At 48.8% G+C, this 26,945-nt stretch overlaps 14 protein-coding genes across 14 annotated transcripts; 6 read left to right on the top strand and 8 right to left on the bottom strand.

Annotated features, from left to right (window-relative positions):
- Window positions 1-774: 774 nt before the first annotated feature.
- On the top strand, window positions 775-1,888 carry N7533_009100 (uncharacterized protein; the record flags this gene model as incomplete). Its single annotated transcript, XM_057105750.1, has 4 exons — window positions 775-858; window positions 926-938; window positions 1,017-1,382; window positions 1,428-1,888. The coding sequence occupies 4 exons, from the start codon at window positions 775-777 to the stop codon at window positions 1,886-1,888; spliced, it is 924 nt and encodes a 307-aa protein (XP_056957199.1).
- A 794-nt stretch (window positions 1,889-2,682) lies between these two features.
- N7533_009099 (glycosyltransferase family 20 protein) lies at window positions 2,683-4,423 on the top strand (the record flags this gene model as incomplete). The annotated part of the gene is made up of 4 exons (XM_057105749.1): window positions 2,683-2,983; window positions 3,089-3,461; window positions 3,516-3,886; window positions 3,939-4,423. 4 exons carry the CDS (start codon window positions 2,683-2,685, stop codon window positions 4,421-4,423), a joined length of 1,530 nt encoding a protein of 509 aa, XP_056957198.1.
- A 265-nt stretch (window positions 4,424-4,688) lies between these two features.
- On the bottom strand, window positions 4,689-4,973 carry N7533_009098 (uncharacterized protein; the record flags this gene model as incomplete). Its single annotated transcript, XM_057105748.1, has 2 exons — window positions 4,689-4,787; window positions 4,872-4,973. 2 exons carry the CDS (start codon window positions 4,971-4,973, stop codon window positions 4,689-4,691), a joined length of 201 nt encoding a protein of 66 aa, XP_056957197.1.
- Window positions 4,974-5,156: 183 nt separating this feature from the next.
- N7533_009097 (uncharacterized protein) lies at window positions 5,157-5,735 on the bottom strand (the record flags this gene model as incomplete). The annotated part of the gene is made up of 1 exon (XM_057105747.1): window positions 5,157-5,735. One exon carries the CDS (start codon window positions 5,733-5,735, stop codon window positions 5,157-5,159), a length of 579 nt encoding a protein of 192 aa, XP_056957196.1.
- A 247-nt stretch (window positions 5,736-5,982) lies between these two features.
- On the bottom strand, window positions 5,983-6,368 carry N7533_009096 (uncharacterized protein; the record flags this gene model as incomplete). The annotated part of the gene is made up of 2 exons (XM_057105746.1): window positions 5,983-6,060; window positions 6,162-6,368. 2 exons carry the CDS (start codon window positions 6,366-6,368, stop codon window positions 5,983-5,985), a joined length of 285 nt encoding a protein of 94 aa, XP_056957195.1.
- A 1,012-nt stretch (window positions 6,369-7,380) lies between these two features.
- Window positions 7,381-8,235, top strand: N7533_009095 (uncharacterized protein; the record flags this gene model as incomplete). The annotated part of the gene is made up of 2 exons (XM_057105745.1): window positions 7,381-7,912; window positions 7,970-8,235. 2 exons carry the CDS (start codon window positions 7,381-7,383, stop codon window positions 8,233-8,235), a joined length of 798 nt encoding a protein of 265 aa, XP_056957194.1.
- Window positions 8,236-8,422: 187 nt separating this feature from the next.
- On the bottom strand, window positions 8,423-9,580 carry N7533_009094 (agmatine deiminase family protein; the record flags this gene model as incomplete). The annotated part of the gene is made up of 1 exon (XM_057105744.1): window positions 8,423-9,580. One exon carries the CDS (start codon window positions 9,578-9,580, stop codon window positions 8,423-8,425), a length of 1,158 nt encoding a protein of 385 aa, XP_056957193.1.
- A 1,106-nt stretch (window positions 9,581-10,686) lies between these two features.
- Window positions 10,687-11,592, bottom strand: N7533_009093 (uncharacterized protein; the record flags this gene model as incomplete). The annotated part of the gene is made up of 1 exon (XM_057105743.1): window positions 10,687-11,592. One exon carries the CDS (start codon window positions 11,590-11,592, stop codon window positions 10,687-10,689), a length of 906 nt encoding a protein of 301 aa, XP_056957192.1.
- Window positions 11,593-12,452: 860 nt separating this feature from the next.
- N7533_009092 (uS17 family ribosomal protein) lies at window positions 12,453-13,334 on the top strand (the record flags this gene model as incomplete). Its single annotated transcript, XM_057105742.1, has 1 exon — window positions 12,453-13,334. The coding sequence occupies one exon, from the start codon at window positions 12,453-12,455 to the stop codon at window positions 13,332-13,334; it is 882 nt and encodes a 293-aa protein (XP_056957191.1).
- A 778-nt stretch (window positions 13,335-14,112) lies between these two features.
- Window positions 14,113-15,632, bottom strand: N7533_009091 (WD40 repeat domain-containing protein; the record flags this gene model as incomplete). Its single annotated transcript, XM_057105741.1, has 4 exons — window positions 14,113-14,890; window positions 14,991-15,252; window positions 15,303-15,532; window positions 15,595-15,632. The coding sequence occupies 4 exons, from the start codon at window positions 15,630-15,632 to the stop codon at window positions 14,113-14,115; spliced, it is 1,308 nt and encodes a 435-aa protein (XP_056957190.1).
- A 684-nt stretch (window positions 15,633-16,316) lies between these two features.
- On the top strand, window positions 16,317-19,236 carry N7533_009090 (putative spindle pole body component; the record flags this gene model as incomplete). Its single annotated transcript, XM_057105740.1, has 4 exons — window positions 16,317-16,376; window positions 16,461-16,669; window positions 16,736-19,133; window positions 19,198-19,236. 4 exons carry the CDS (start codon window positions 16,317-16,319, stop codon window positions 19,234-19,236), a joined length of 2,706 nt encoding a protein of 901 aa, XP_056957189.1.
- A 610-nt stretch (window positions 19,237-19,846) lies between these two features.
- Window positions 19,847-21,010, bottom strand: N7533_009089 (DJ-1/PfpI family protein; the record flags this gene model as incomplete). The annotated part of the gene is made up of 2 exons (XM_057105739.1): window positions 19,847-20,504; window positions 21,003-21,010. 2 exons carry the CDS (start codon window positions 21,008-21,010, stop codon window positions 19,847-19,849), a joined length of 666 nt encoding a protein of 221 aa, XP_056957188.1.
- A 964-nt stretch (window positions 21,011-21,974) lies between these two features.
- N7533_009088 (glycoside hydrolase family 5 protein) lies at window positions 21,975-23,405 on the top strand (the record flags this gene model as incomplete). The annotated part of the gene is made up of 1 exon (XM_057105738.1): window positions 21,975-23,405. One exon carries the CDS (start codon window positions 21,975-21,977, stop codon window positions 23,403-23,405), a length of 1,431 nt encoding a protein of 476 aa, XP_056957187.1.
- Window positions 23,406-25,496: 2,091 nt separating this feature from the next.
- N7533_009087 (uncharacterized protein) lies at window positions 25,497-26,673 on the bottom strand (the record flags this gene model as incomplete). The annotated part of the gene is made up of 2 exons (XM_057105737.1): window positions 25,497-25,717; window positions 25,755-26,673. The coding sequence occupies 2 exons, from the start codon at window positions 26,671-26,673 to the stop codon at window positions 25,497-25,499; spliced, it is 1,140 nt and encodes a 379-aa protein (XP_056957186.1).
- Between the last annotated feature and the right edge of the window lie 272 nt (window positions 26,674-26,945).

Here is a 26,945-nt window from a genome sequence, read left to right as displayed (position 1 = left end):
TGTCAAAATAGCATGCATGCATTTCCTTCTGTTCGGATTGTTTTCCTATACAAGATGTTGAAGACGTAGTGGTACTAGTAGTACTAGTAGTAGCAGTAGACCTCGAGATGATTCGAGCCCTCGAAGCGGATTTCTGCAAGACCTCCAGGCTGCAATAGTACTTATCCTGTAGTTACTAGCAAATACTAGTTAGTAGTAGTTAACTAGTCGGTCCTTCATTAAGTCATGGTCTCATGACCCTTCAAGTTACTACCTAGACACTACTATCATGATGTTAGCTTCACTGAACACCAAGTACTGCTCGGGCTTAAAATGACATGCATACATCACTGGTATAATGGTAATCGCTGCTAAATCACGTTACACTCACGAGTATTGGCTCAACTTGCGTACTTCCGGTCACAGTGATAAAAGCAAGAAGCAAGGCTCAATCAGCGTATAAATTTTGCTTTAGGCATAAACCTGTATAGGCATGTAGTACTAGTAATGGAAAACTCGTAAAACCTCTCGGAAAATGCGTAACCTCGGGGCTGAGCTAAGCTGCCGAGGCCCAGTTGCCCCGCAGAAAGAACGGCTCCACGATTGCGATGCGCCATCGGAAGCAGTGATGATGCAGCAAGAGACCTGACTACTTAGATCTCGCCTCCCCCATCCCCCACATTTCGTGAAGGTGTATTGTGATTAATAATTGCAGGTAGTGGGTTCGCCCAAGGACGTCGATCGGCTCGAGAGGTACAACCTCACTCAATCTTCTCCCCTCACAGTCACCTCGACATGGCAACGCAGCTTGTTTCTCTGCCAGAGGTCGAGCGTCTCAGCGCCTCGGTCATCCGGATTTTGGCGGGGAACCCGGGGAAGGTGGGAATTCCTATGGGAAATAGAAATGAACGGAGAACAATGGGCTGACAATGTCTCGATATCCTAGTTTACCTTGCAAGGTACTGTTCAATATGCCCAGCTCCACATATTCCAACTGGTTAGGTTTGCACCGAGATGAAAGCTAATTGTACACCTAGGCACAAACACCTACCTCATTGGCCGCGGCCACCAGCGCATTCTCATCGACACCGGTCAGGGTGAGCCCGCATGGGTAAATAACCTGACTTCCGTTCTCTCCTCGGAAAAGGCCACAGTCCACCAGGCCTTACTCACACACTGGCATGGTGACCATGTAGGCGGAGTGAAAGATCTCCTACGTCTTTGTCCCCAGGCTAGCGTGTACAAGTGCGAGCCCGACGAAGATGATGGTCAAGTGGGCATTGTCGATGGGCAAGTATTCAGCGTCGAAGGCGCGACACTGAAAGCTGTGTTTTCGCCAGGTCATACGGAAGATCATATGGCTTTTGTACTAGAAGAGGAGGATGCCATCTTCACCGGGGACAGTGAGTCTTTCCAACGATCTTGAATTCTTTAATTTCTCCGGCTAGGAATGAATGACGGGAATCGGGCTAACCAGGGCATGACGATAGATGTCCTCGGGCACGGCACTGCTGTCTTCGAAAACCTGAAAACTTACGTCTCTAGCTTACACCGTATGCGCGACCGGGTTCAGGGCCGTGGGTATCCTGGACATGGCGCTGTGATGGAGAATGTTAATATCCGGATATCGGAGTATATCAAACATCGGAAGCAGCGGGAGGACGAAGTAGCGCGTGTTTTACGATGGGGAAAGCTGGATGTGAGTCCTGGAGAGCGATCACCAGAGCCGAAGCGCTCATGGACACCGCTACAGTTGGTGAAGGTGATCTATAAGGATGTGCCGGAGAATCTGCATCTGCCGGCATCGCATGGGATTGGGCTGGTTTTACACAAGTTGGAGGATGAGGGGCGGGTGGTACATGATTCTGAGTCTGGGGAGTGGAGGCTCAGTGAGAAGTCTGCATTATGAACCTGGGTATAGAATGGATTGCTCCCTCTAGAGGAATGTTGAGAATGACTTGGAATGGCATGATTATGATTATCACCCTTGTGCGACCGCAGGGGAAGTTGGTACTGTCGGGTCTAGATCCGGGCTTGTATTCCCCTGATCTCAGGTGCCTGAGCGTATTCTATAAAGTACTGGATAGTACTACTAGTATTCTTGGTATGTGTATATAGATACTTGGCCGGCGACGTCAGTGCGGTGTCATGTCGGGCATCGAGAGAAGACCCATGCAGCATCCAATCACAACGCTGCGAGCCCCCCCTGCTTCAAGCAGGACAGGGTTATCGCAGGAAGCAGTCAGAAAAGAATCTGCGTGCACTTAAAAAGAACTCTGCCCATCATCATCCCCCATCACCCCCCCCCTGTTGGTTGCCCATGCCAATGTGAGTGCTATTGAGGAGCTCCACTGTAGCAATTCCAAGTTTCGGGGCGTGACCTCACTCTCCTCATCTCTCCTCATTCTCTCCCCACCCTTGTTCCGCTGTCCGCCTTTTCCATTTCTTTTCTCTTTGGGAGTTGCTTCAAGCCTGGGTCTTGGTGTCTTTCAAAGGTATTTATTCTGTATTCCGCATTCTTTAAATCCCTTTCCGATAAAGGTCCGGGCTTTGGCTAATTGTGCTCCGCAAAATGCAGGCGTTGCCTCTCTTCAACGGACGCCGGTCTCGTACCCCACCATCTTTTCCTCTGGTTACCAGCATCCATTCGTGGTTTAAACCACCCGAAGCACCTGGTCGACACTCTCCGAGTTCCCCGCGACCATGCCTCGTCTCGATGAGCCCAAGAACGAAGCTCGACTTCTCCTCGTCTCCAACCGTCTGCCGATCACCATCAAGCGCTCCGAAGATGGGAAATACGACTTCTCCATGTCCTCTGGAGGGTTGGTTAGTGGTTTAAGTGGTCTATCCAAATCCACGACCTTCCAATGGTATGGCTGGCCGGGTCTGGAGGTACCAGAACCCGAAATTCCCGTCGTCAAGCAGCGTTTGAAGGAGGAGTACGGTGCCGTACCCGTCTTTATTGATGATGAGCTCGCAGATCGTCACTATAATGGTTTCTCTAGTGTGTACCCTTCCATTCCTATAAAAATCCCCTACAGAGGCCACCTGCCCTGCGGAAGGGTGAGAGCTCCCCGCGTTTCATACTGACAGTCTCACCACTCTACAGACTCTATCCTCTGGCCGCTGTTTCATTATCACCCAGGTGAGATTACATTTGACGAGTCCGCCTGGGAAGCATACAAGGAGGCCAATCGCCTCTTCGCCAAGGCCATTGCCAAGGAAGTCCAGGATGGCGATTTGATCTGGGTGCATGACTATCACCTCATGTTGCTGCCGGAGATGCTGCGCGAGGAGATCGGTGACAGCAAGCAGAATGTCAAGATTGGCTTCTTCTTGCACACTCCTTTCCCTAGCAGTGAAATCTACCGTATCCTACCTGTTCGCAATGAGCTTCTCCTGGGCGTGTTACATTGCGATTTGATTGGTTTCCACACCTACGACTACACTCGCCATTTCCTGAGCAGTTGCTCCCGCTTACTGTAAGTTGGTTCTCGGAGAGACATTCCTTTGGTTCCAGTTACTAACTAGTCTAGTGGTTTGGCGACCACACCAAATGGCATTGAGTTCCAGGGTAAGATCATCACCTGCGGCGCCTTTCCGATCGGTATCGACCCCGAGAAATTCAAGGAGGGTCTGAAGAAAGAGAAAGTCCAAAAGCGCATTGCGATGCTGGAGCAGAAATTCCAGGGCGTGAAGCTGATGGTCGGCGTGGACCGCCTCGACTACATCAAGGGTGTGCCCCAAAAGTTACATGCGCTGGAGGTGTTTCTTAGTGACCACCCAGAGTGGGTGGGTAAGGTTGTTCTTGTTCAAGTGGCTGTTCCAAGCCGACAGGATGTCGAGGAGTATCAAAACCTACGCGCTGTGGTGAACGAGTTGGTCGGCCGTATCAACGGAAAATTTGGTTCGTAACCTGCGTCGATGGTCCGTTCTAGTCCGTGCTAACCCTTTCGCAGGCACCGTCGAATTCATGCCTATACACTTCCTGCATAAGTCTGTCAACTTTGATGAGCTCATCGCACTTTACGCTGTATCGGACGCCTGCATCGTTTCGTCTACACGAGATGGTATGAACCTGGTCGCCTACGAGTACATTGCCACGCAACAGAAGCGTCATGGTGTCCTCGTGCTCTCCGAATTCGCCGGAGCTGCTCAAAGTCTAAACGGAAGCATCATCGTCAATCCCTGGAACACGGAAGAGCTGGCGGGTGCATACCAAGAAGCTGTCACAATGAGTGATGAACAGCGGGCACTCAACTTTGCTAAGCTGGACAAATACGTGTCCAAATACACCAGCGCATTCTGGGGCCAATCCTTTGTCACCGAATTGACCCGCATATCAGCCCACTCGGCAGATAAATTTCAAGCCACGAAGTTGGCTCTTGCTGATAATTCGACGGATGGCGAAGTCTCAGCCACGCCATCCGAGAAGGCCACGTAAGTAGTGCGGCTTTCTGTGCAGGCAATGGACCTTCAACGAACCTAGATGCTCTCATGAAATGGATGTGGCGAAATGTATTTGATCTTTCTTCTGCTTGGGTTGCGTGGGATTTGTGTTCTCTTTGACAGACGGCGAGTTTCGGTATCATCTTCTGCTAGACGCTTAAACACTCAGGTGTGGCTCGACTCTCTACTCTACATAATAAACTAGCAATAGTAAATTGTTCTAGAATAACTAGCCGTGATTTATCGATTTAGATTATCGGCTAGCGAAAGCCAAAGCCACCATCAGCATCCGCCCAGGTTTCAATAGTTTGCCAGGAACCCCCGGGGGTCTTTGTGATTTGTTCGGTCATCACATCGCCCTGGGATATGCCATGACAAATGGCATGCTAAAACAAATGCTGTCTTGTAAGGGGATTGTTCTTGTACCCGCGAAACCTGTTTACCGGTATAGTCCAAATCTCAATACTTGCCATGAACACTCGTTCGAACTTAAACTTGAAGTGTTTAGGATAGTCTTTGGCCTGGATTTTATCCACATTTGCCATTTTCAAGTTGCTCTGTATGTTGAGCATAAAGCTGATATGATAGAGTAATCCAGGAAGTTTACTTTGAGAACTACTAGTATTGCACATTCATCGTTTACCTTGGATAAATGCTTCCTTTTAAATCGGGCCCTTGCCAAGGAATCGGAATAATTTCTGATCATCTGAGATATTATTTGCCGTGCTTTAGTTTCTGGAGTCAAATCTTTTGGCTATAATTTTAACAAGATAAACAAGACCTAAAAGGACAGGAACCTCTATCAGCGGGCTGGCAGTCGCAGCAAGTGCTTGATTACTGTTGGCCCCGAAAGTCGAGACAGAAACAGCAACGGCAAGCTCAAAGTTATTGCTGGCTGCCGTGAGACTCTGAGTTGTGGCCAACTTATAGCCAAAACCGAACTTATAGGCCACATGAAGCGTAGCGGGGAAGACGATGATGAAGTAAACAACCAGCGGAGCAGCGACCCGAATCACTGATACAATCTGGTGGACGACTTGGTGTCCCTGAGACGTCAGCCAAACAAGAATTGTAAAGGGTAGTCCGATAAGTGACCAAGGCCCCATCCACTTCAGGAACACTTGATCATACCAGCGAGGGCTCGCGATATTTCGAAGAAAGATACGGGTGATGATTGCCGCGCCCAATGGTATGCCCAGAAACACAGCCACACTTTTCGCAACAACAGAAGAGGAGAGTGAAATATGTGTTCCCGAGTGGCTGGTAATTTTAATAAAAAAGACAGCATATGGTGCAAATAATACCATCTGCAATAGCGAGTTAAGAGCAACAAGTATAGCACATCATTCATCATCACCGCCAGCAAGGCTAGTCCAGATAAGAACCATTGCTATACATCTTGCCAATCCAACGAGAATGAGCCCTTTTTGAAGCTCAGGCTCGTCTGGGAGAAAGGCCCAAGCTAGAGCCAGCTGAATGAAAGCAGTTACCAAGGAAATCCATGATAACTCACAGAGCCGAGTACATACCATTAAGGGCGGGGAAATTATCCAGTTAATGACGATACTGAATAGAAGTTGAATCCAGACCCCCCCCGGTCTCGGAAATCATGGCGCAGGGATTCAAATCGTACTTTGCAAAGTATAGGATACATCATCACCAAAAGACCGATTGCTACCCAGCATAAGTTCCGCCTCGTAACCACTTTCGACATGAGTATTGAGAGAACATACCAATTGGAATGGAAACTCCAACAATATTTCCTTTCTGAAGGGCAGGGCCTGTATTCTCCACGAAATTTCCCAGAATAATTCACATAGCCATGGCAAGGAGGATCCATATGGCAAGAAACCGGTCCAACCAGCCAAGAGATTTGAAGGCTGATTGCTTGCTGGTACTTGTAGACTTGTTTGTTTCATCCACTTTTTGGTCTTCAACATTTTTCATTACCCAGCCTGGAGGGTGAATGCTCAGCTCTGATTTATGGGTCTTCCGTCGTTCATAATGCGGCTGCAACCAACTGAGGCCCGCCGGCGGGTGCTATGATGGCCATCTCAAGCGTTGTTAAGTCGGTGAGTAGCAGTGTATAGAGAGACCTCGAAAGGCAGGATTTTATTTCTAGGCATTTTGTATGAAACAAAAGTCCGGGTCGGCCTTATGAAATATATTTTTTAAATATTAGCTCTGGCTACTGTAGATAGTTGGGGAATTGACCAATCAAATTAAACCAGTGACATGCTGTACTAGTGGTACTAAGAAAATTATCTCTCAACAATTTCAATAGACTAACTTGCTAAACAATTCAATGAATTGGGATTTGGAGGAATGCTAACTCCTCTTGTGAAATTTGGCTATAACTTCACTACAAAATATTCCTGGTTTCGAGCGGGCCCCTCAGAAGGCCCAAGAACGAGTCGTTGGATTTCCATCAAGGAAATAACGTTCAAGGAGCATTGAACAAGAAACATTCAATGAAAATGTAAAGGGAGAAAAGCTAGAAACAAAACAAGACTCGGACTGCGTAAATATCTAAAGCTCAAGCATAAACTTTCAAGGTTTCCAATCTTACAACCCAGTACTGGCGCTCGAGGTTCAGAAAAGAAAGAGAAATTTCAAGACCCGAATCGGTTTAGTACAAGGAGTGGGCCTGTCAGTATATTATAACAACAAGCTCAACAATTAGAGCAATTCAATGATATCTACCTAGGTACATCGTGATTTGACTAATGTTGATATCAAGTTGAACTGTAGTTCAGGTTCTCCGTTTCAATCCCGCAGTGACTCCTTCCCGAGTCTGCCTTGACCCACGCCTTCGTATTCTTCACTCTTCACTCCTCACTCCGCCACACTCCATCATAAGTGAGTCATGCAGCCTGACCTATATCTACTCCTCTTCTCAATGATTTATCTACCGTAACATTAAAAAGGAAAAAAAAACCAATCGACAACAAGATGTCGAACTTCTCCAGACGACCAAACAAGGAGCAGCGCACGGCTCTAGCTCAGCAGACGCTTGCGCTCACAACGCGGATCATCAACACTACCAATGCCACCAGAGAAGCGGATCTATACTCCACACTTCTACCCCGAATTACCCCAGATCCAAATGGAACAAGACCAAGAGTTACAGTTCAAAACAGTGACAGCTTCACAGCTGCCCGTCTCATTCTGGAAACCAACCCGACCGCAAAAATTGGCGTTTTGAATATGGCTAGCGAGCGGCATCCCGGAGGTGGATGGCTTCGTGGAGCACTCGCGCAAGAAGAGGCTCTGTGTTTTCGCAGCACACTGGCTGCAACTCTGCATAGGCAATACTATCCGTTACCGGTTTTCGGAACTATTTGGTCGCCAAACGTCACTATATTCAAGGATGAGGTGGATACCTGGTTTCGGGTTTACCAACCGGCTGAGATGTTTACTGTTGGAGTTGTCAGTCTGGCAGCTCTGAGAAGGCCCCTTCTTACACGCGATAAGAAAAATTACGGTATGGGATGTTCATTACCCCTTGAATCATTTGGATAAGATACTAATATCTCTAAAGCCCGTCCACAAGATCTTCGAACCGTCAAGGATAAAATCAGACAGGTGTTCCGCGTTCTCGCAGTCAATGGGACCACGTACTGTGTGATGGGGGCTATGGGATGTGGTGCATTCCAAAATCCTCCAGTCGTGGTCGCTCAGTGTTTTAAAGATGTGCTCGCGGAAGGAGAGTTTAATGGCGCATTTGAAGAAATCATATTCGCAGTTTTGGATAGCAGAGCGGAAGGAAACTTCGAGATATTCCGCGATGTCTTAGAGACAGCCTGAGAGTGAAAATTCATTTCGATTGATACGAAGGCGTTTGAATTTCGTGGAAAATACAGGACCTGCCCCTGGCCGTGATCGTCTGCCATAAACAATTTATCTCGTATGCTACTCTGCCATTTAGAAAAAAGTCTCATACTATGTGATGCATGAAAGCTTTTCTGTTCTTGTCAATAATAGAATCTTCTAATCAAACATCTTCCACCGCGAGAACTTGCTGGGTTGAGCAATGGATAACACCCCCAGCCAACGGAAGCCCAGTAACACGAACAGGTCGAACCACCCGATCGGGGCATAACTTCTGCAATATCTCAACAGCTTCTCGGTCCTTTTGCTGATCTCCAAATTGAGGAAGAATGAGACCGCCATTCACGAAGTAGAAGTTGACATAGTTCGTGGCTGGTTCTTCGTACGCAAGATCGCCGAAAACATTGGGGCTTGGTTCATCCACGGTATGAACCTTGAAGGGTCGACCTTTTGCGTCAACAGAGTTGCTCAAAATTTCTTTGATCTCCTCGTATATCTCTAGCCATGCCGACGGAACTGTTGGGTCCGGCTTTGAGAGCACAACAATCCCCGGCCGAATGAAGGCAACTTCGGCATCGGCGTGTACATCCGTGACATCCAGGTCTTTCCTGCCGGGAAACCAAATTATCTTCTCGACTCCCAGCACGCGCTTCAACTCTGCCTCAATCTCCTCCCGTGAAAGCCCTGGATTCCGGTTCTCGTTGAGAATGCTACTCTCTGTGGCAAGGAGAGTTCCATCACCATCAACAACAAGTGCCCCGCCCTCGACGCAAATATTTGACTCTACTATTGTGACAGGGGAAGGAGAGGAGTCGGATTTCATGACCCTTTCGGCAAATGTGTTGTTTTCTTCGAGTTGTTTTGGGGCCATGACAGGCCAGTCAAGACCATCAGACGCACGGTCGTGATCACCAATGTCGTCTTTCTTGCCCCATTCGCTGAACCGGAAATTAATCGCAAAACGCTTCTGCTGAGAAATTTCATCAAGCCTCTGAACATAGACAGGGCCAGTGTCGCGGACCCAGAGATGATTTGTTTGGAAGGGGATGAAGGATATGTTTGTTATGTCGCTGGGATACGTCTCGCTGGTAAGCTTGATCATTGATTTTGCCTTTTCCACATCTTCTGAACGAGCATATAGTCTCACTGGCTCAAAAGCCGATATAGCGGATGCCAGACTAGCAATATCGATGCACGCATGTTCATAATATGCCGGGGCGAGGGCGTATCTGGACGGAAAGCCGAGGATGGTTGCAGCGTGCCGGGACGTCTCCGCTGGGTAGAGATATCTCCCAACACCCTTTGCAATGACAGATGTCATTTTAGAAGTCGTAATACTACCGCAGCACCGGTAGCCTTTGTTGAGAATGCCCTTTTCTCGGAAGGAAAGTTATTGAGCTTCTGTCGGTCAGATATCTGGGACTGGCGACATGTGGACACTACCTAGGTACTTTGATGCACAACCCAATGGGTATAGGAAATTTGGAGGAGGATTGCCGGTATTTGTATCGAGGTTGTCTTGGGGTGGGCGGACTCGTGTCCGCCAGACAGAGTTTACGTAGTTACCTGGGGTCATCTTGGCGAAATCGTAAGTAGTCTGACTAATGTACCTCAATGTAACATGCTAGGCCCTGGACAAATCTCCCTTATTCCATGGGTTTTGAAGAGATTTAATATTCCTATTAGAAAGCCTATGTGCCATCTCTTTTCAAAATATAATTACCTCCGAGTCCTAGGAGCGAATGCAGATGTGGTAAATGGACCGCTTCCGTATTCATGGGTTTCTATGCGGTCATTTATCCGGCCATGACCTGTGATTTTCTAGTAAACAAACAGATAGACCCGACAAAGCTGCCAGTGAGAACGTCCTTCGGTCTTGTACCTAAGCAGCCAGCACGCTCGTATGACGTCCACAAAGATTCAAGTTGCCAAGGCTGAGTTCTCCTTGATACTACATGACCCATTTTTGCATTCTTTGCAATGAGCTTTCTCGTCCATATAGATGAGTAATCTTTTATCGTTCTGGAAAGACCTCCAATGTAATTTGGATGCTCGATTTTCTATACTATTTGAATAATGCTCCGTCACGGTGCTGTACATGCGTAGATAAGGCTTTAGATTTATAGCTCTTCGTGGTCACTCAGCTGTTGAAGATCCATTATTTTTTGGATTTCTTCTTCCGTTTTTTTCCATTTTGCAGTTGCTTCAAGATGGAAGAAAGCAAAGCGAGCACCAGCTAGAGCTTCGAGTAGAATATCCGTGCCCCTCGTGCCTCCAATGAATCTAACATGGTCGCCAATATTTTCTCTAACGGCCTGTGATATGATTGGCCTATCATGAGAATTACCCAGGATGATAACTTTGTCGAATGTTGAATATGTTTGGTTAGACTCTTGCCCTTCCCGGGGTTTGAGCTCTGTAAAAGATTTATTTAGTTGACCCAAAAAACGGCATGCACCAAGCAATTTCAAGAATAACAGGATTTCTTTTCTTACCCTTGAGGCAATTGTGGAGGTCATCCAATGTTTCTGCCAGCTCGCTGACGTACTCAGCCTCAACCGACCTCATATCGTCCCAGTAGATGAAAGACTCCTTCTTCTGCCCAATCCACCAATCATCTAGATCAAGAGGCCATTTTTCGGGCACTTCTTTTTTAGACGCTTCCTCATCCGACAGATCCACACCAATATCCATCTTCATCAGCCAGCGTGATTGATGAACTGCCTTAACCAGAGTATCAAATGACGCCCCTTGGGCGAGCTGTTGCTGGATGTCCATGTTGGTTGATTTTAGTCTGTTGGCAAGTTTGAAGATAATCTTCGCAGAGCCCATTGAGTCAATTGGGTAGTTCAGTTTGCACCGGCTACCATATGTACGAACATCGAAGTGCCATATGCCATAATCGATGATTAGGAGCTTTTGCGGTCGAGCAGCCTTTTCGATGGTGGGATTTGGTTCCAGTATATTCTCGAATCTGCTTAATAACCAATCGGGGCTCTCTTGAAACAAGGGCATAATACCGACTTCCCTTGCGGCCTCGACAACAAGATTTTGAACCTCACGACTGAAAAAGCGTGGGAACAAGATGACCGCCGATGTGATATTTGTACCATGATCCTCCAAGGCGACTTCTTTCACTCGTTGGAATGCCTCCAAAAAGCCGAGCCTGGTCTGATTTGTCGAAGGTTCTCCGGTTTCTTCTATATTTGGTGGGGTTGGGGTTTTGAAGCCAAATAAAGCAGCTCGTAGATGATACAGCTTGCCCCAAAGGGCAGAAAAACGCCGAGGCTTGGCATGACGTTCTCTATAATACTTTGCGCGAAGCGTTCTCATCGATGTAGCGTATTTTCGAAGAGGTGATTCAATAGATCGAGAATCCTCAGCTGCTAGGGTGACAGCCTGGTCAAGGGAAGGGATACAGAGAGCAGTCCTGAAATATCATGAAATTAGTTGTTCATCACCGACATTGCAACCGGGAAAAGTCTCACACTGCATCAAGAGACAAGTTGATTCCAATGGCTTGTCCATCCTGCATATCGCTACATGGTGGTAAATTTGAGGCAAAGATCAGTCCCAAGCAAGAGAGGAGAAGAATCGCTCTGAGCCAAGATGATACCCTAAGGATTACCATGTCTTGATCGTCTACCCCGTCAGCCCTCGCTGAGCTTTTTGGCGCCCCTGATCTCCCAAAGTATAGATGTAAGAGCAGCAGATATCCAATGAGTGACAACCTTAGAGCGACCAGATTATGCAATGGAATTTGTCGAGGCTGAAGATGTGCAAAATCACACTAGACGAAAGGTAGACATCACGTGGGTGATTCCGTTTGGACTAGCTCCTGGTGGGCGTAGACGTATCTAAGAGGATGACCTCGGGCCCAGCCATCTGGAGGTAAAAATAGTAAGTTGTAACTATGGTATTCTTCAGTGTCGCCCATCACTTATGTTGAATCTGGACAGTTCTATAAGCAAAACCAAAAATCAGGCATCATTAATGCCTGAGGCATAAATAGCACACAAGTGCAAACAGCACAAACCAATCCCGAGAATTTCTCAGGCTTCACTTCCACCTCCGCAACTTGTCCGCTGCCTTCCCCAATTCGCCCAGCTCCATTGCCGGATTACCTTCCCGTTATTTGTCTCCTTATCCTCTGAGAGGCAATCTAGGGCACCGCAATCGGCAACTGTTTCAACATGGGACCCAGTCGAATCTTCCGGGCTGCGCTGCCCATCCGGTCTATCGGATCGCCATTGACCCTGGCACGACCAACTCTCCTCCAATCCACATACTCACTTTTCCAACCCCTCCGACATGCCTCAACAGAATATGCTAGTCCCGAGCAGCACATCTCCCCAGAGGAGCCAACCATCACATCACCCTCCCCCTCGAACACAGCAAAGCCTAGACTCCAAAAACTGCAACCACCTGCCGAGCTACGCAAATACGCCTACGCCGTCAAGGCCGGCACTGTCGTGTCAGTCGGTCGCATGCAAGGTACCGTTACCGTCTTGCACCGCCACAATGCCTGGGACAAGCGCATTCGCAAGTTTTACCCCCAGGAAACACGTTTCCTTGTCGCCGACCCCCAGAACTCTCTCCGCGAGGGCGACGTGATCGAGTTCTCATCCGGTGCTCCCAAGAGCCGCCACGTCAGCCACATCGTCGAGCGCATCGTTACACCTTTTGCCACACCCATCCAGGACCGTCCGGCTGTTCTGTCGCGTGAGGAACGTCAAGCACAGCGTGAGCAGGGCTGGGCTGCCAAGTACCTGCGCCGGGAGTCGCGGCGACTTGGAGAGGAGATTGATATCAAGCAATACACCAGCAACCTTGTGAAGCAGGGCAAGCAGTATTCGGATGCCGAATTGATCCGCTTATATCACGCCAACGGGGACGGTCCTCGCGTTGGAAGAATCAAGGGCCTGGTTCAACAGCGAACTGCGGCGATGAAGGAGGCCCAGAGACCTGAGAAAGAGCGTGCTCGTCAAGACTGGCTCCAACGGAAGGAGACCTGGGAGCTCCACGAAGCTGCCCGTCAGCAAGCGAAGCAGCTGGAGGATGCCCGCCAGGAATAAGCTTTGTTTCGAGTGACGCGTGAGAATTATGTGCCTTGAGAATATCAGCGTCATTTCTTGAGCTCAACTCTTGATACTGGAGCATTTTTCATTCTGATATCCATGCTTATTTCTGTTGCTGTCAGGTCTTTGTACTATATATACTACTACTACCATCTATACATTTTCTTGTTATAACCACCCCTTCAAGTTTCAATTATCCAAGCTACACTGTTCCAGTCCCAACTATACCCGACCTCAGGAGACACTGACCTTAATTGTCTGGGAAGGGGACATTGGGGGGTCTATTTATGACAAATCTTTGAGAGCTATTCCAAGAGAGATTTTACGTAACGACGTGTTCCAAGAGGCGCAGCATTCAGTACTGGTACAGGTTGGCCTATTTAAAGTTGACATTGGCAAAAGCATACGCTAACCATCGTAAAATCCATTATTGTATGTACGAGAGAGCCACAAAAGGGGGCAGATCCCAAAATCAAACTTGTGTGTACATGATGAAAAGAATTGAGGGAACTGTTCCTCTCGACCAAGTCGGGAACTCGATCCCTTAAATCACTTGCAAATGGAAAGTAGGTTACTGGTATCACGGAAGAGAAACCAACTCCTTGCCCAGAAATGACGAACGAAAATCCTTCTAGCCTTGATCTCTCCAATGAACCGGGGAGAGATCCTGAGTACCGTTACTTCGTAGATGAATTGATATGGCAGCTGAGTTGAGCTGAAATGAGCTGAGCTTAGCTTACCAAATCTTTGGCTTTTTCTTTTTCTTTTTTCTGTCTCACGAGGCGAACACCTTGACCTTCTTATCAACACTGCCAGTGGCGAGCACGCATCGGATGGACATCTTGTATGCAGCATTTGGATCATCCTTGGTCCCATTCGCTGTATTCGTGCCATTTGCCCCATCATCGCCGCCGACCCCGGTATCTTTGATCAAGGGTGGAGCCCAGCGTATTGAGGTAACGAAGCGATCATGAGCTTCGACTGTACGAACGCACTTGCATTCTTGGGTGAGATCCCAGCATCGTATTGTTTTATCATCTGACACCGAGATCAGGTATTTGCCGCCGGGATGGAACGTTATACTCCGCACCCAATTGTCATGACCAACCAGGGTCTTGAGTAGGTTACCCCTGGCATCCCAGAGGCGTATGATTTTGTCACGACCGGCTGTCGCAACAAACTCAGCAGATGATGATGCAGGTGGCGGCTTCTTGTAGCCTGCAAGAGGCGCGAGGTGTGGGTAAGTCGTGAACGGGGCGAGGGCAACACACTCAATGTTGTGCTCATGGCCCAAGAACGTTGCCTTGGTTTCTCCTGAAGAAACATCCCAAAGACGGGCAACTCGATCATCTCCAGCAGAAAAGAGGTACCTGCCGTCTGGCGACGGCACAACATCACGCACCCATGCGGCATGCCCTGATAGCGTCTTAACACAGTATCCAGTAGTGACGTCCCAAATCTTCAATGTCATATCACGAGAAGCCGACACCAACAAATTACCAGACATTGGTGAGCCGGCGGCTCCTGATGGGATAAATCGTACGGCGGAAACGCTGTGGTCATGACCGGGCAAGGTGCGGATGTTTTTATAATCATCGGCGGGGTCCCACAACTTGATATTCAGATCGGAGGAACATGATGCAAGGAGAGTACCCCTCTCGCGGACCACCATAATCTACATCAAGCACTGCCCTCGTGTGGCCTTTGATTGTACGCTCGAGTTCTCCTAGCTCCCAATCCCAGATTTTGATTGTAGTATCCTCCGACCCAGAGGCAAGGGATGAGTAGACGGGGTGAAAAGCAACGCAAGTGACAGGTTCTCGGTGCGACTCGAGATCATGGCGAGCCGGAATTTTGGGCAACCAGGACGCCGGGTCCTGGTTTCGTCGTGAGAGAGATGTGGGAGTGGCGGTGTCTATTTCAGTTTGTAGGGAGGCGCATCGCGATTCCAAGTCCATAATCTACCAGCCCCATGGCCAATCAGCCCCATGAACTCTCTCGTGGTGCAGTATTTAGGAATGTAGCCCACCTTTTTTTGGAGTCGAACGATACTAGTCCATTTCTTCTCCAGTAGCCCCTCATATTTCTTGAGGGTTGTGTCGTCAACTGTGATGGAGTCGCCAAGCTCCTCTCGAAGTGCAGCGGAGCTCTGGGTGAGGTTTGCGGAGGCCAGATAGGCTATGATTGACTTGTGTCTGTAAACAAAGAGGCGATTATTAAAATGAAACAGTCAAAAGGGCTTCTTCTAGAAACCTACAGCTCCTCCGCCTGTCGCGCCGTGAGTAGCTGGCTCATGGTGCCGGCGGCTTTTTGTGTGTCCCCTCAATGCACCTCCGCCTGCGCCGGAGGCCGTCAATCACAAAGGATGGAGAAACCGGGGGAGGGTTCGCGGGAATTCGAAATATGCAGATATCGAGTGCGATCGAGGAATAGAGTAGAATAGATCACCCCAAGTCCAAGTACAAAGTTCCAGGGAGAGACAAGTTCGGGATCACAGAGATCCACCGCGGGGTTACAAACAAAACAATCCTCGACACCGCCAAGACCGCTTGTTTACTTTCCTTTCTTTTCCGCAACGACCTCCTCAAAACAATTACATTTTCATTCCCTCCTGACCCGCCAGTTCGATTCGACCTGATCATTGCATATTTTGAGGTCTCCCAAAGTAGCGCCTACTTTTGAATTTCGCATGCTACCATATCATTTCCTTTTCCGACTACCGCCTGAGAGCGTCTCAAATCTCTCCCCATCCGTTGCTTGGGCACCAAACCAGACGGTAACAGATCTCCCCCAAAGCCCCCCCACTGCGTCATCCCGGAATACTATCGCCTCGTTCTTCTTCTTGATTTCTTTCTTCTTCTCTCTACTTCGATCTCTACCTGCTGTGCGCATACCGTCTTTGGTCCAGTTTACTGATACTCGTGGTCCTTCAGTGATTCGTCAAACCCAATTCATCCATAACCAGCCCAGCCCGCCATCATGGCCGAGGCCGAGCAAGACTTCTCTTCCCTACCGCTAGCTGACCGGTTCGCTCACAAGGTGCGCTTTGGTCCCTACGTCTTTAGAGAAACAATGGGAGGTGACGATGAGGGACAACGCTAATACTACAGTTTCAACCAACAGAACTGGAAAGTACGGAAGGAAGGATACGAGGACGCCAAAGCACAATTCGAAAAGACCCCCGACGAATCAGACCCAGCATTCACTCCGTTTCTGCAAGATCCCAGTCTATGGAAAGGGGCGGTCGCCGATTCCAACGTGGCTGCGCAGATCGAGGGACTCGGAGCGTACTGTGCATTCTTGAAGTTCGGAGGCGCAGCGGCATGTACAAGGTGGGTTTAAAGTTTCGCGAGTCATCCGTGTCAAGTGAAGAAAGGAATTGCTAATGTTGGGGTCAGGACTCGGAATTTCACGGTCGGCCCGATTGCGGAGAAGGGCCTCCCCTGCACCAGACCGGCCGGTAAGGCCAGCGCGCAAGAAGCTCTCCTATTATGTGTCGAAATCGACAAAGCGGATCCAGTTCTCGAAGACCTCCTACCTACACTATCCCACAAAGTGCCAAAAGTTATCGCCGGTGCCCTAGCGGCCTTGACTGTGATCTACCATAATTTCGGATGCAAGATTGTGGATCCGAAGCCCACTCTCAAAGCGTTGCCCAAGGCTTTCAGTCACGCAGACAAAAATGTCCGAGCAGAGGCACAAAATGTGACGGTTGAGTTATATCGATGGCTCCGTGAGGCTATCAAGCCTCTTTTCTGGGCCGAATTAAAGCCTGTCCAGCAGCAAGATCTGGAGAAGCTCTTTGAGAAAGTGAAGGAAGAGCCGACACCCAAACAAGAGCGATTCACTCGCGCCCAACAAGATGCGATGGCTACGGCTAGTGCCACTCCTGGTGGAGCTGACGGTGTCGATGAGGAGGGAGGCGAGGAGTTTGTCGAGGAAGAGGCAGAAGAAGTCGATGCTTTCGATCTTGCGGAGCCCGTCGACGTCATGCCTAAAGTTCCAAAGGATCTTCACGACCAACTCGGATCATCGAAATGGAAAGACCGGAAGGAAGCTTTGGATGCTCTTTACAACGCCATCAACGTGCCCCGTATTAAGGACGGTCCTTATGACGATATTGTGCGGGCTCTGGCTAAGTGCATGAAGGATGCCAATATTGCAGTTGCCACAGTGGCAGGCAACTGTGTTGATGTCCTGGCCAAGGGTCTACGTGAGGGATTTGCGAAGTACCGATCTACCATCATGGTTCCCATGCTGGAGCGTCTGAAAGAAAAGAAAGTGACTGTAGCAGAATCTATTGGTCAGGCCTTGGACTCCGTTTTCTCATCAACTGATCTCTCTGAGTGCCTAGAAGACATTCTGGAATATCTCAAGCACAAAAACCCGCAGATCAAACAAGAAACCGTCAAGTTCCTTATCCGCTGCCTTCGCACAACCAGAACTGTTCCAGCCAAGCCAGAACAAAAGTTAATTGCCGACGCGGGTACCAAGCTACTCACAGAGTCGACAGAGGCTATCCGGTCAGGGGGTGCTGAGGTCTTGGGAACGATGATGAAGATTCTCGGTGAACGCGCTATGAACCCATACCTGGAAGGTCTTGACGAAATCCGGAAAACCAAAGTAAAGGAGTTCTTCGAGACTGCCGAGGTGAAGGCTAAGGAACGCCCTAAGGCCATCGTTGCTCCTCCCAAGCCTGCAGCCCCTGCGGGGAAGAAGGTTTTGCCGGGAAAGAAGCCCGCAGTAGGCCAGAAGAAGCCCGTTGCTGCGGCTGCTGCACCTGCCCAAGATCCTCCTGCTGCTAGACCCGCGGCTAAGGCGATTCCCTCGAAGCTCGGCGGTCTTTCCAAGCCGGGCCTGGCTGCACCTGGATCAAAGCTCCGAAGTAAGCTTGGTGGGCCAGGTGGTGTGGCTTCTCCACAAAGGAGAGTCGCTGAGCCGCCTGCTGAAGAGGCAGCCCCAGCTCCAGCTCAGCCCAAGTTTGGTCTTGGTCGTGGTCTTGCAGGCCGCCCGATTGCGAAGCCGGCGGCCCCTGTCGAGACTGCCCCGCCTCCACCTCCAGCTCCGGCTGGAATGACCGCAGCCGAGAAAGCGGAGATGGAGGAACTTCGCTCAGAGCGGGAACGGCTCGCCCATACGATTGAGGACATGAAATCGGAGCGATCAAGCCTCAATTCCCAAATTACTGAGCTTCAAAACCAGAACGCACAGTTGATTGAGGATCATACAAGAGATGTATTAAGCATCAAGGCGAAGGAGACCCAATTAGTCCGTGCTCGTAGTGACGCTGAGGCTGCTGAGCAAAACGTCCAGAAGCAGCAGAGAGAGATTGAACGGTTAAAGCGTGAGCTAGCACGAGCCCTCCGTGCGTCTGCATTCAGCCCAACCCACGGTGGATCGGATGCCGACAGCATGGGTATGCCAGAGGCCAATTCTCTCTACCAAGATACTGCCAGCAATGGACATATAGCCGCAGCCCGGTCTGGGCTTCACCTGGGATCTCGCTTCGAAACCGCACGACCCCGAAGTTATGCATCCAGCAACCCAAGCGAAGAGAAGGAAAACACTGGCCTTGAATCCCCAGGATATGGCACTCGAGATAATGGATTGGGCCGACGCAAGCTCAGCCCGACATATGGATACTCGGGTATCGGCAGTCCAACACGATCATCTACGCGGAACTCCACCAATCAAACCGAGGAGGAGGGACAGCCGCGGGCTGCTCAGCCAGCCGAGAACTGGAAACGAGCTGCCGAAGTAACCAGCCAGCTCAAAGCCAGAATTGAACAGATGAAGGTGAGCATAAAGCCATATCCCACGCATAGGGGCTTGGAAGAGACATAGCTGACAATCAGAATAGGCTAAACAAGGACTTTCACGACCCTCCGCCCAACGCTAATGACCAAATGACTGCGCTCATACTTATGCCTCCTTACTCTGTTCCTCTTTCCACCATTCACTTTTTCTATCCCTCTTTTTTTCATTTTCTCTTTGTGTCTTAAGACTGGGTTTTACTCCATGATGCTATCACGACTTTTGCCTTGTGGTGGGCATCTCTGGTCTTCTGGGGGCGCTGGGAGATTTTGGCTTGTGCTTTTTCGTCTTCTCTTTCTTTCTTTCTCCTCCTTTTCTGGTTGCCATGGATCGATTGCTTTGAGCTTGATCTATCTTCCTGTAATTTCACCATACCACTTCTTATTGGCCCTTTCAGCTCTACTTTTTTGCTTTTTGCTCTGGCTGGCTGGCTGGCTCTTTTCCCGGGGGGGTTTTCTCGTTAATACGATTTCTATCTGGGGTTCACTTGTGACATACTGTTCTTGGGGCTCATCACCGCGCCCTTGATTGAATGATAATGTATAGCTACTTTGCCTTGCAACGTGGTGTTTATCAGACCGGAGAGTAGACGTTGATTAAGTAGGCGTAGAGATCATGCTTTATGTACATGACATGAATTGGAAAAAAAAGAGCAAGGTACCAACCTGGTTCTTGATCGAAAGAGATCTCAAGCATCATGCCAGACCATACAATTCAGCAAAAGGATCGAAGTCCGGATCCTCATGACGAGTATACTCATTGCCCTCCGCGATCGCCTTAGCCTTATCTTTCCCAAAGACTTCCTCAATCCAAGCCAAGATAACATCAATCCCGGCGCTGACACCGGACGAGGTCCAGATATTCCCATCAGTAACCCACCTCGCCCGCGCAACCCACTTCACCTCCGGACCTAGTACAATGATGTCCTTCCACGCCTTCTTATTCGTCGTCGCGCGTTTTCCATCCAGGACACCCGCTCGAGCAGCCAGTCCCGCACCGGTACATACTGTGATCAGATATTTGAGACTGGGGTACGAGTCTCGGATAAATGCGATTGTCTCTAGGACGACGGGCGACGAGCCTCGTGAGCCCTGGCCTCCGGGGACGAGGAGGACATCTAGTGCTGGTGCAGTGGCGAAGGTGTGGGTTGGAACGACGCTTTGGCCGATTCCGGCGGGGTAGGCGGGTGTCTTTGTGCTGACTGGGTCTAGGGTTGAGGCCAGTACGGAGAGAGTGATTGATTCGGTGCGTGAGAGGTCGTTCAGACAATTCAGGGGCCCGAAGGCGTCTAGGGCTTCGAACCCGGGGTATAGAGCGATTCCAATGCGGAGAGCCTCGGGTTTGGAGCCGAGGCTAGTTTCTATAGATTGATTAGCTTTTTGATATTTTATCTTAGCTAGTCATGGATGGTGCTTCTTCTGTACCTGTCATGGTTGAATCGAGTTGACTTTATCGTTTACGATGGATACGTGAATGTAATGTATTGCCTGGGTGGTTTGGAGGGGTTCAAGTTGAAATTGGAGGTTGAGGGATGATACTAGTATTCATTAATGCGTTGATCAGGAGCAGATTCGAGCAGATTACTGTATTTCCCTTGCTTGCGGGGCAAGGCTAGTAGGAATCCTGCGCATATTGCGGCTGACATTTAGTTTCTTTCAAGTTAATTTGTCATCCATGCTGATGTCTCTGTCTTCCCACTGGAGTCATGAGTCATGTAGCTTTCAAGTTGTCTCCAAGGCTTCCCCTCTGACTATTGTGAAACTGGTTACTTTTTTCACAAGGCAACCCGTCACAGTACTTTTCTGTTGCCATGTATAGAGGCAGTAGAATTTGAATCATTATGGGACTAACTGTAACATTGGGGTGCGCAAATGACATCTTGAAAGTATGGAAGCTTCTTCAATTTTATAGAATGACTGCCATACAAAATTAAGTCGCAGCCTCAGGCATTCAGGCCGCGATGCCCTCCTTCTGCAAATAACTTCACCCCCCCCCCCCCTCCTCCCCTCATACCACCACTTTCATGTCTTTGCTCCTTTCAGCCCATTCATCACCTCCTATTAATTGAATTACTTTGTAAATGAGGCGAGATGGCTTGAAACATCCAACTCGACTTTTCTTCGTTTGTGCCATGCGTGAGCATAATGTGGGAAGGCGGAGCAAAAAGGAGAAGCAACATGCAATCTAACTAGAAATCATGAAGAAGGAAGAAAAAGACTAAACAACTAGCAAAATTAAAAATTGGTAATCACACGGTCATCAACTATAAGGCTTCTACTACCATATTTTATCACACCAATACCGAGAGTGACAGGATGATAGTATCGATACCCGTGAGAGGTGCTCGAGGCTATAGCGTTTGCAACTAATGTCGCTAGTATGGTATCGATGGTATATGGCATGGATACTACCAAGACAACATGAAAGATGAGGGTTGGGAAGACTGACAGTGAAGATATGTACTAGTACCTGAGCACCCTGGAGGCCAACGCTGCAACCCGTGAAAAAGGAGTTCTAGATTTAGCCATCAACCCCAGGCGGCTAAATGCAGCCTTCGAAGACTCCCGAGTGGCTAAATTTGAGCGTTGCTGCTCATATTATCCGTAATAATCCAAGCGATCTTGTTGATGACTGAAAGGGTAATCTCACGCTAAGTGGCGTCGAACTTCTCCTCATATCGGGGAGTGTCGGTCATGCTCATGTGATAGATGCAACAACTCTCAACATTAGATCTTCTGGACATATTTCAAGGTCTTAAATTCCGCCTACATATTCCAAACACCAAGTCTCAACAAAAACTCGGCTGATCTTTCCATACTCAAGATGAAAGGCTTTCTCCGTGTGCAAGGCACAAAAATTGTCTCAGAGGATGGAAACCCAGTTGTGCTTCGTGGGGCTGCCACTGGAGGTCACCTCAACATGGAAAATTTCATTACAGGTTATCCTGGGCATGAGACCCAGCACAAGGAAGCCATGCTGAAGGTTATGGGCCAGGAGAAGTATGACTTTTTCTGGGACAGGTTCTATGACTATTTCTGGACCGACAAGGATTCGGAGTTCTTTGCGGCCTGCAATCTCAACTGTCTCCGCATTCCTTTTAACCATCGTCTCTTCCTCGATGGCAACGACTTGACGAAAATCAATCCCAATGGGTTTAAGCTTCTCGACCGCGTCGTGGAAAGCTGTGCTCGGTTCGGCATCTATACCGTTCTGGATCTCCACACTGTGCCCGGTGGACAGAACCAGGACTGGCATTCCGACAACCCAACCCATATCGCTCAGTTCTGGGACTATGGCCACTTCCAAGATACCATTATCAATGTATGGAAACACATCGCAGCACACTACAAAGAAAATTCCTGGGTAGCTGGGTACAACCCTCTAAATGAGCCTGCGGATCCGAAGCTCACCCGACTCATCGACTTCTACGCACGGATTGAAAAGGGGATCCGGTCCGTTGATGACAAGCATATTCTCTTCCTTGACGGAAACACATATGCCGCTGATTTCAACCACTTCCCTCAGAAGCCTTTCCCAAACTCCGTTTACTCGATTCATGATTATTCGAAGTTCGGGTTCCCCAAGTGCAAAGAGAAATACACCAGCACCGACGCGCAGAAAGCCAGGCTTCATGCCTCGTACGAACGCAAAATTTTGCACATGAAGCAGGTCGGAGTGCCTGTATGGAATGGCGAATGGGGCCCAGTTTATTCGTCTGCCATGCGCAACGACACCGATATTGAGGCGACTAATGCATCTCGCTACCTTGTTCTCCGGGATCAGTTGGAAATATACAAGAGGGGAGATCCTTCAGGGGACAATGCTCCAATTTCATGGTCAATTTGGCTCTATAAGGACATTGGCTACCAGGGATTGACTTTTGTCTCCCCAGACTCTAAGTGGTATCGTCACCTGCAGCCCTGGCTTGCCAAAAAGAAATCACTCGGCCTGGATCGATGGGGACGCAACGCCGATCCTGAAGTCGAAAAAATCTTTACTGCAGTGAAGGACCACTTTGAAGCGGCAATTTCCCCAGAACACAAAAAGGTGCTATACCCGCCTACATGGGGGACAAGTGATTGGGTCGATCGTGTTCTTCGTGATATTTTATTGTCTGAATACCTTGCATCTGAATTTGCGGAGTATTTCCGCGACCTATCGTTCGAGGAATTGGATGAGCTTGCAGGTTCATTCAAGTTTGAGAACGTGGAGCATCGTGATGAGCTGATCAACCATCTCAAGAATTGGATTTAGAGTAGACTTCTGTTGCTAATGGCGGATGGCAGATGGTCAGCCACCACTGGCACCTACTTTGGTGTTGTCTCAGTTCTCTCGCTCGTAGCTTCTTTCTCAAATCCATTTACCAAGATTGATCCCGTTCATTATCACCTTTACTCATATTGCCTGCTTTCACATTTACTCTCGGGTACTTATAAACCGGGCTTTCACAATGCAATAATGTCCTGGATTCCACAGGAACGATAGAGCTGTGTTGTAAGCCCATTTTGGGTGAAATCAGCTGAAAATCATAACTTGAAGACTCGGAGCTCTTGAAGTGAAACGGCTAAGCTGAAAGCCTCCTCTAAACCATAGATAACTACTATTAAACGAAATTGCTAACCCTCCTTTAAGGCAAACTGACTCCTAAATCACCAAGAGTACTAGATGCTTCTGAGATGCTAGAAAAAATTGAGATCATAAAGCCTCGCCATGTCAAAAGCTGAGGCATCTCAACCGCCCAAAACGCAACAATTCAGTGGTATCCGTGACGCTTTCCTGCCATTCAGGTGGCATTGGTGAGCCCATGAGAGCAGCAGCTAGAAGCACAAGCGCACTTCGGGTGCAAGACATTATCAAAAGGAATGTACCATGGTGTCGATGACTGAATCCTGGGTAGTTGACCTTGATCCGCCGGATCTCTATTTCAAGACATTTGGCTGCAAAATTGCTGATAACTACTGCGAGTGACTCCTGGACTACAGGCGAAGAATGTTGAAATAGGCCGATGCCATCAACTTGGGTTTCCTCGGTTGCACCCGAAGAAACATCAGACGCAGTAGCTCCTTGTTTAGCAGGGGTCAGGATCGGTTTTGATAAGAACGATTGAGATGAGTTGTTTGATGGGATAGAAGGGCAGCAATTCAGTAGAGTTGCTAGAAAAGGCCAATAAATGGCTTCGCAGTAATCGATGTAATGTCCCCGAAGAATAAAGCGACATACCTAGGTATATCGTCGCTTTCAGTAGGCGCTTCTAGCGATAGCTCTGGAAGTAATCCTGCAGCCAATTGGCAGCCCTGTTGTTCATATTCAGCAACGAGAGTAGCGAGTGAAGTCAGGAAAGTGGTATCATCTCGCTTAGCATGGCACAGAGATAAAATCTCATCGCACATGCCGCTTCGGAGTCGCCATAGGGAAATCTCAGCCAGGTAGTACAGCCATGATGCGCGCTCCCGTCCTTCATCGTTCAAATTATTTCAAAGAATCACTAAAGAATCACAGGCGGGGTTGGAAAGAGTGGTGAGTAGATATGAGAGTTGTCCCTAGTTGCGGGGAAATCTGGTAAACATAAGCACCTGCGCAGTTCTTGCTCCGATTTCCACGTAGTCCAGTAAACAGCTTGCTCTTGTTAATCTTTCTCTATCACTTCTTTTCGGCTCGTTGTGTCGTGGTTTAGCTGGCTCTCTTCAGCATTGTACATGTCTCGCAAGAAGTCAAAATGTTGGCAAGTCGCCAGGGCCTGGACGAAAAACCTCCAAGCCACGAAGGGGCGAAGCACGCACATCATATAGAAGCCTGGATCATTCTAAGTGCGGGATTGAAGGTGCGGGGAGCGGGGGAGAGATGGCCGGGGAGTGTCGGACTTTATGGGTTTGGAAGTGAGAAAGGTAAACCAGACACCGTCACACGAGACAAGATAGTACGAGCTGTACAGGACTTCGCCGAGGCGTTACAGAGGGTTTGCTCCTTCTTTATATCTTTTATTTCTTAGATAATATCCACGAGGGTTCATACCCTCGGCCAGAACGGGCTCGCAGACAGAGAAGGATGCGCGGGGAAATGGCGGGGATTTCTCAAAAGGCTTCTACTCGGCGCCTCGGGTATCAGGCCTAGAGAGGATGAAGTACAAATTGATGGCATGGACGATGGTTGAATCAATTGAGTACTAATTCAAGAACGCGTTTTGGGTGAGTGTTTAGCTCGCTTGTGTGTCTAACCTGCTTGTGAATCACGTTGTCTCAGTCCTCTTTGGCTAGAGCTTTCTCTCCTCCACCACCACCACCATTCATTGATTTTTCTGTTTTCAACTCTCCCCTCCGTAACACCATCAGAATTATCACCATCTTATTAGGCCGTCGACTTCCCCTTTACCTGAATTGCTTTCTGCGGCTCAACAAAATCGATCGGACCCATGGTTTCCAAATACCAGACGTCGCTTGCGTTGTAAGCACCTCTGGGGGTGGCATCATGGCCCTTCAAGAGAGTACCACTCAGGAATGTGTGAGGGAATCCAGGATCGAAACGGTACGCTGATTCAATCTCCTCAACTTCTTTATCTTCAAGGACAACTGAAAGTCCAGCAATGTTGCCCTTGATGTGTTCCACGGTTCTTCCCCCCCACGATGGGAAAGACATAAGGAGCCTTCTGCATCACATAAGCGAGCGCCACCTGAGTAATTTTAGTGTCTGCATCTTTCCTTGCAGAGATGTCTTGAAGAGCTTTGGCGACAGATTTGTCGTGGTCCGACACCGCTGTGTATTTTCGTCCAGGATTGTTACTTTCTCGTTCCTGATAGACCTCTTCGGTTTGGAAACGTCCTTGGTTTAACACACCATACGGACAGATTCCCATCCCTTCGGCGCGACACATAGGAATAATGTCCCTTTCGAAGTCCCGCAGCGCGGCGTTCCACATGCCCTGGTATACCGAAAACTGTCGCAAGCCGCTCATACGGGCATATTGGTTTGCTTTCGCGACAACCCATGCCGGGGTATCAGATATGCCGAGGTAGAGACATTTTCCCGATGTGACGAGGTCGTTGAGACTATGCATCAATTCCTCGATCGAGGTAGCATAGTCCCACCAATGCACGTAGAAAACATCAATATAGCTTGTTTGGAGTCTGCGTAGAGATTCCTCAATAGAGAGACGCATAGACTTGCTTCCATTCCCTCCGAAGTTGGATCTCAGATGAATGTTCTCTGGTGGATGTCTGCTGACACCGGAATATTTGGTTGCAAGTACGATCTGGTCACGATTCTGTCGGGTGGCCATCCATTCACCAAGCCACATTTCCGATTGCCCAGCCTGATAACCGTTTGATGTATCGATGAAGTTTCCACCTTGGCTGAAGAAGTGATCCAGTATCTCAAAGGCGCTGTCCTTGGTACATTCACCCAGTCTGTCCTTGAATGCATCTCCAAAGTTCATGGCTCCAAGGCATATGGGAGAGACCCGAATGGCAGCGGATGGTGCTAGCTGGCGATGGCGAGCGAGAAGCGATTCGCGAGGAGACGTGGACATGGTGATCAATAGTTGAGATCAAATTTATTGGCTGTTTTGATGGCACTGAGCTTTGACGGATCGAGTATTGACAGCTTCTATGTCGGCTTTAAATATCCAAAGCCGAATGAGAAGTGGAACATGATCCTGCGTGGCCGTGCGGAGTTAAGCGGTACTAATGCATGTCAGCATCCTGGGGGATCGCATCGGTTGACGACTGACCACCGAGAAGAGGCCGATCATCCAAAATAATTTGATCTTTATTTAGCAAAAGAGACAAAGCTAATCTTTAG

The sequence above is a fragment of the Penicillium manginii genome (assembly GCF_028828005.1).
Source record: "Penicillium manginii strain IBT 31320 chromosome Unknown utg000006l:1.0-4164085.0:1.0-4166146.0, whole genome shotgun sequence".
NCBI lineage: Eukaryota > Fungi > Ascomycota > Eurotiomycetes > Eurotiales > Aspergillaceae > Penicillium > Penicillium manginii.
This window is presented reverse-complemented; position numbering and strand designations above follow the sequence as displayed.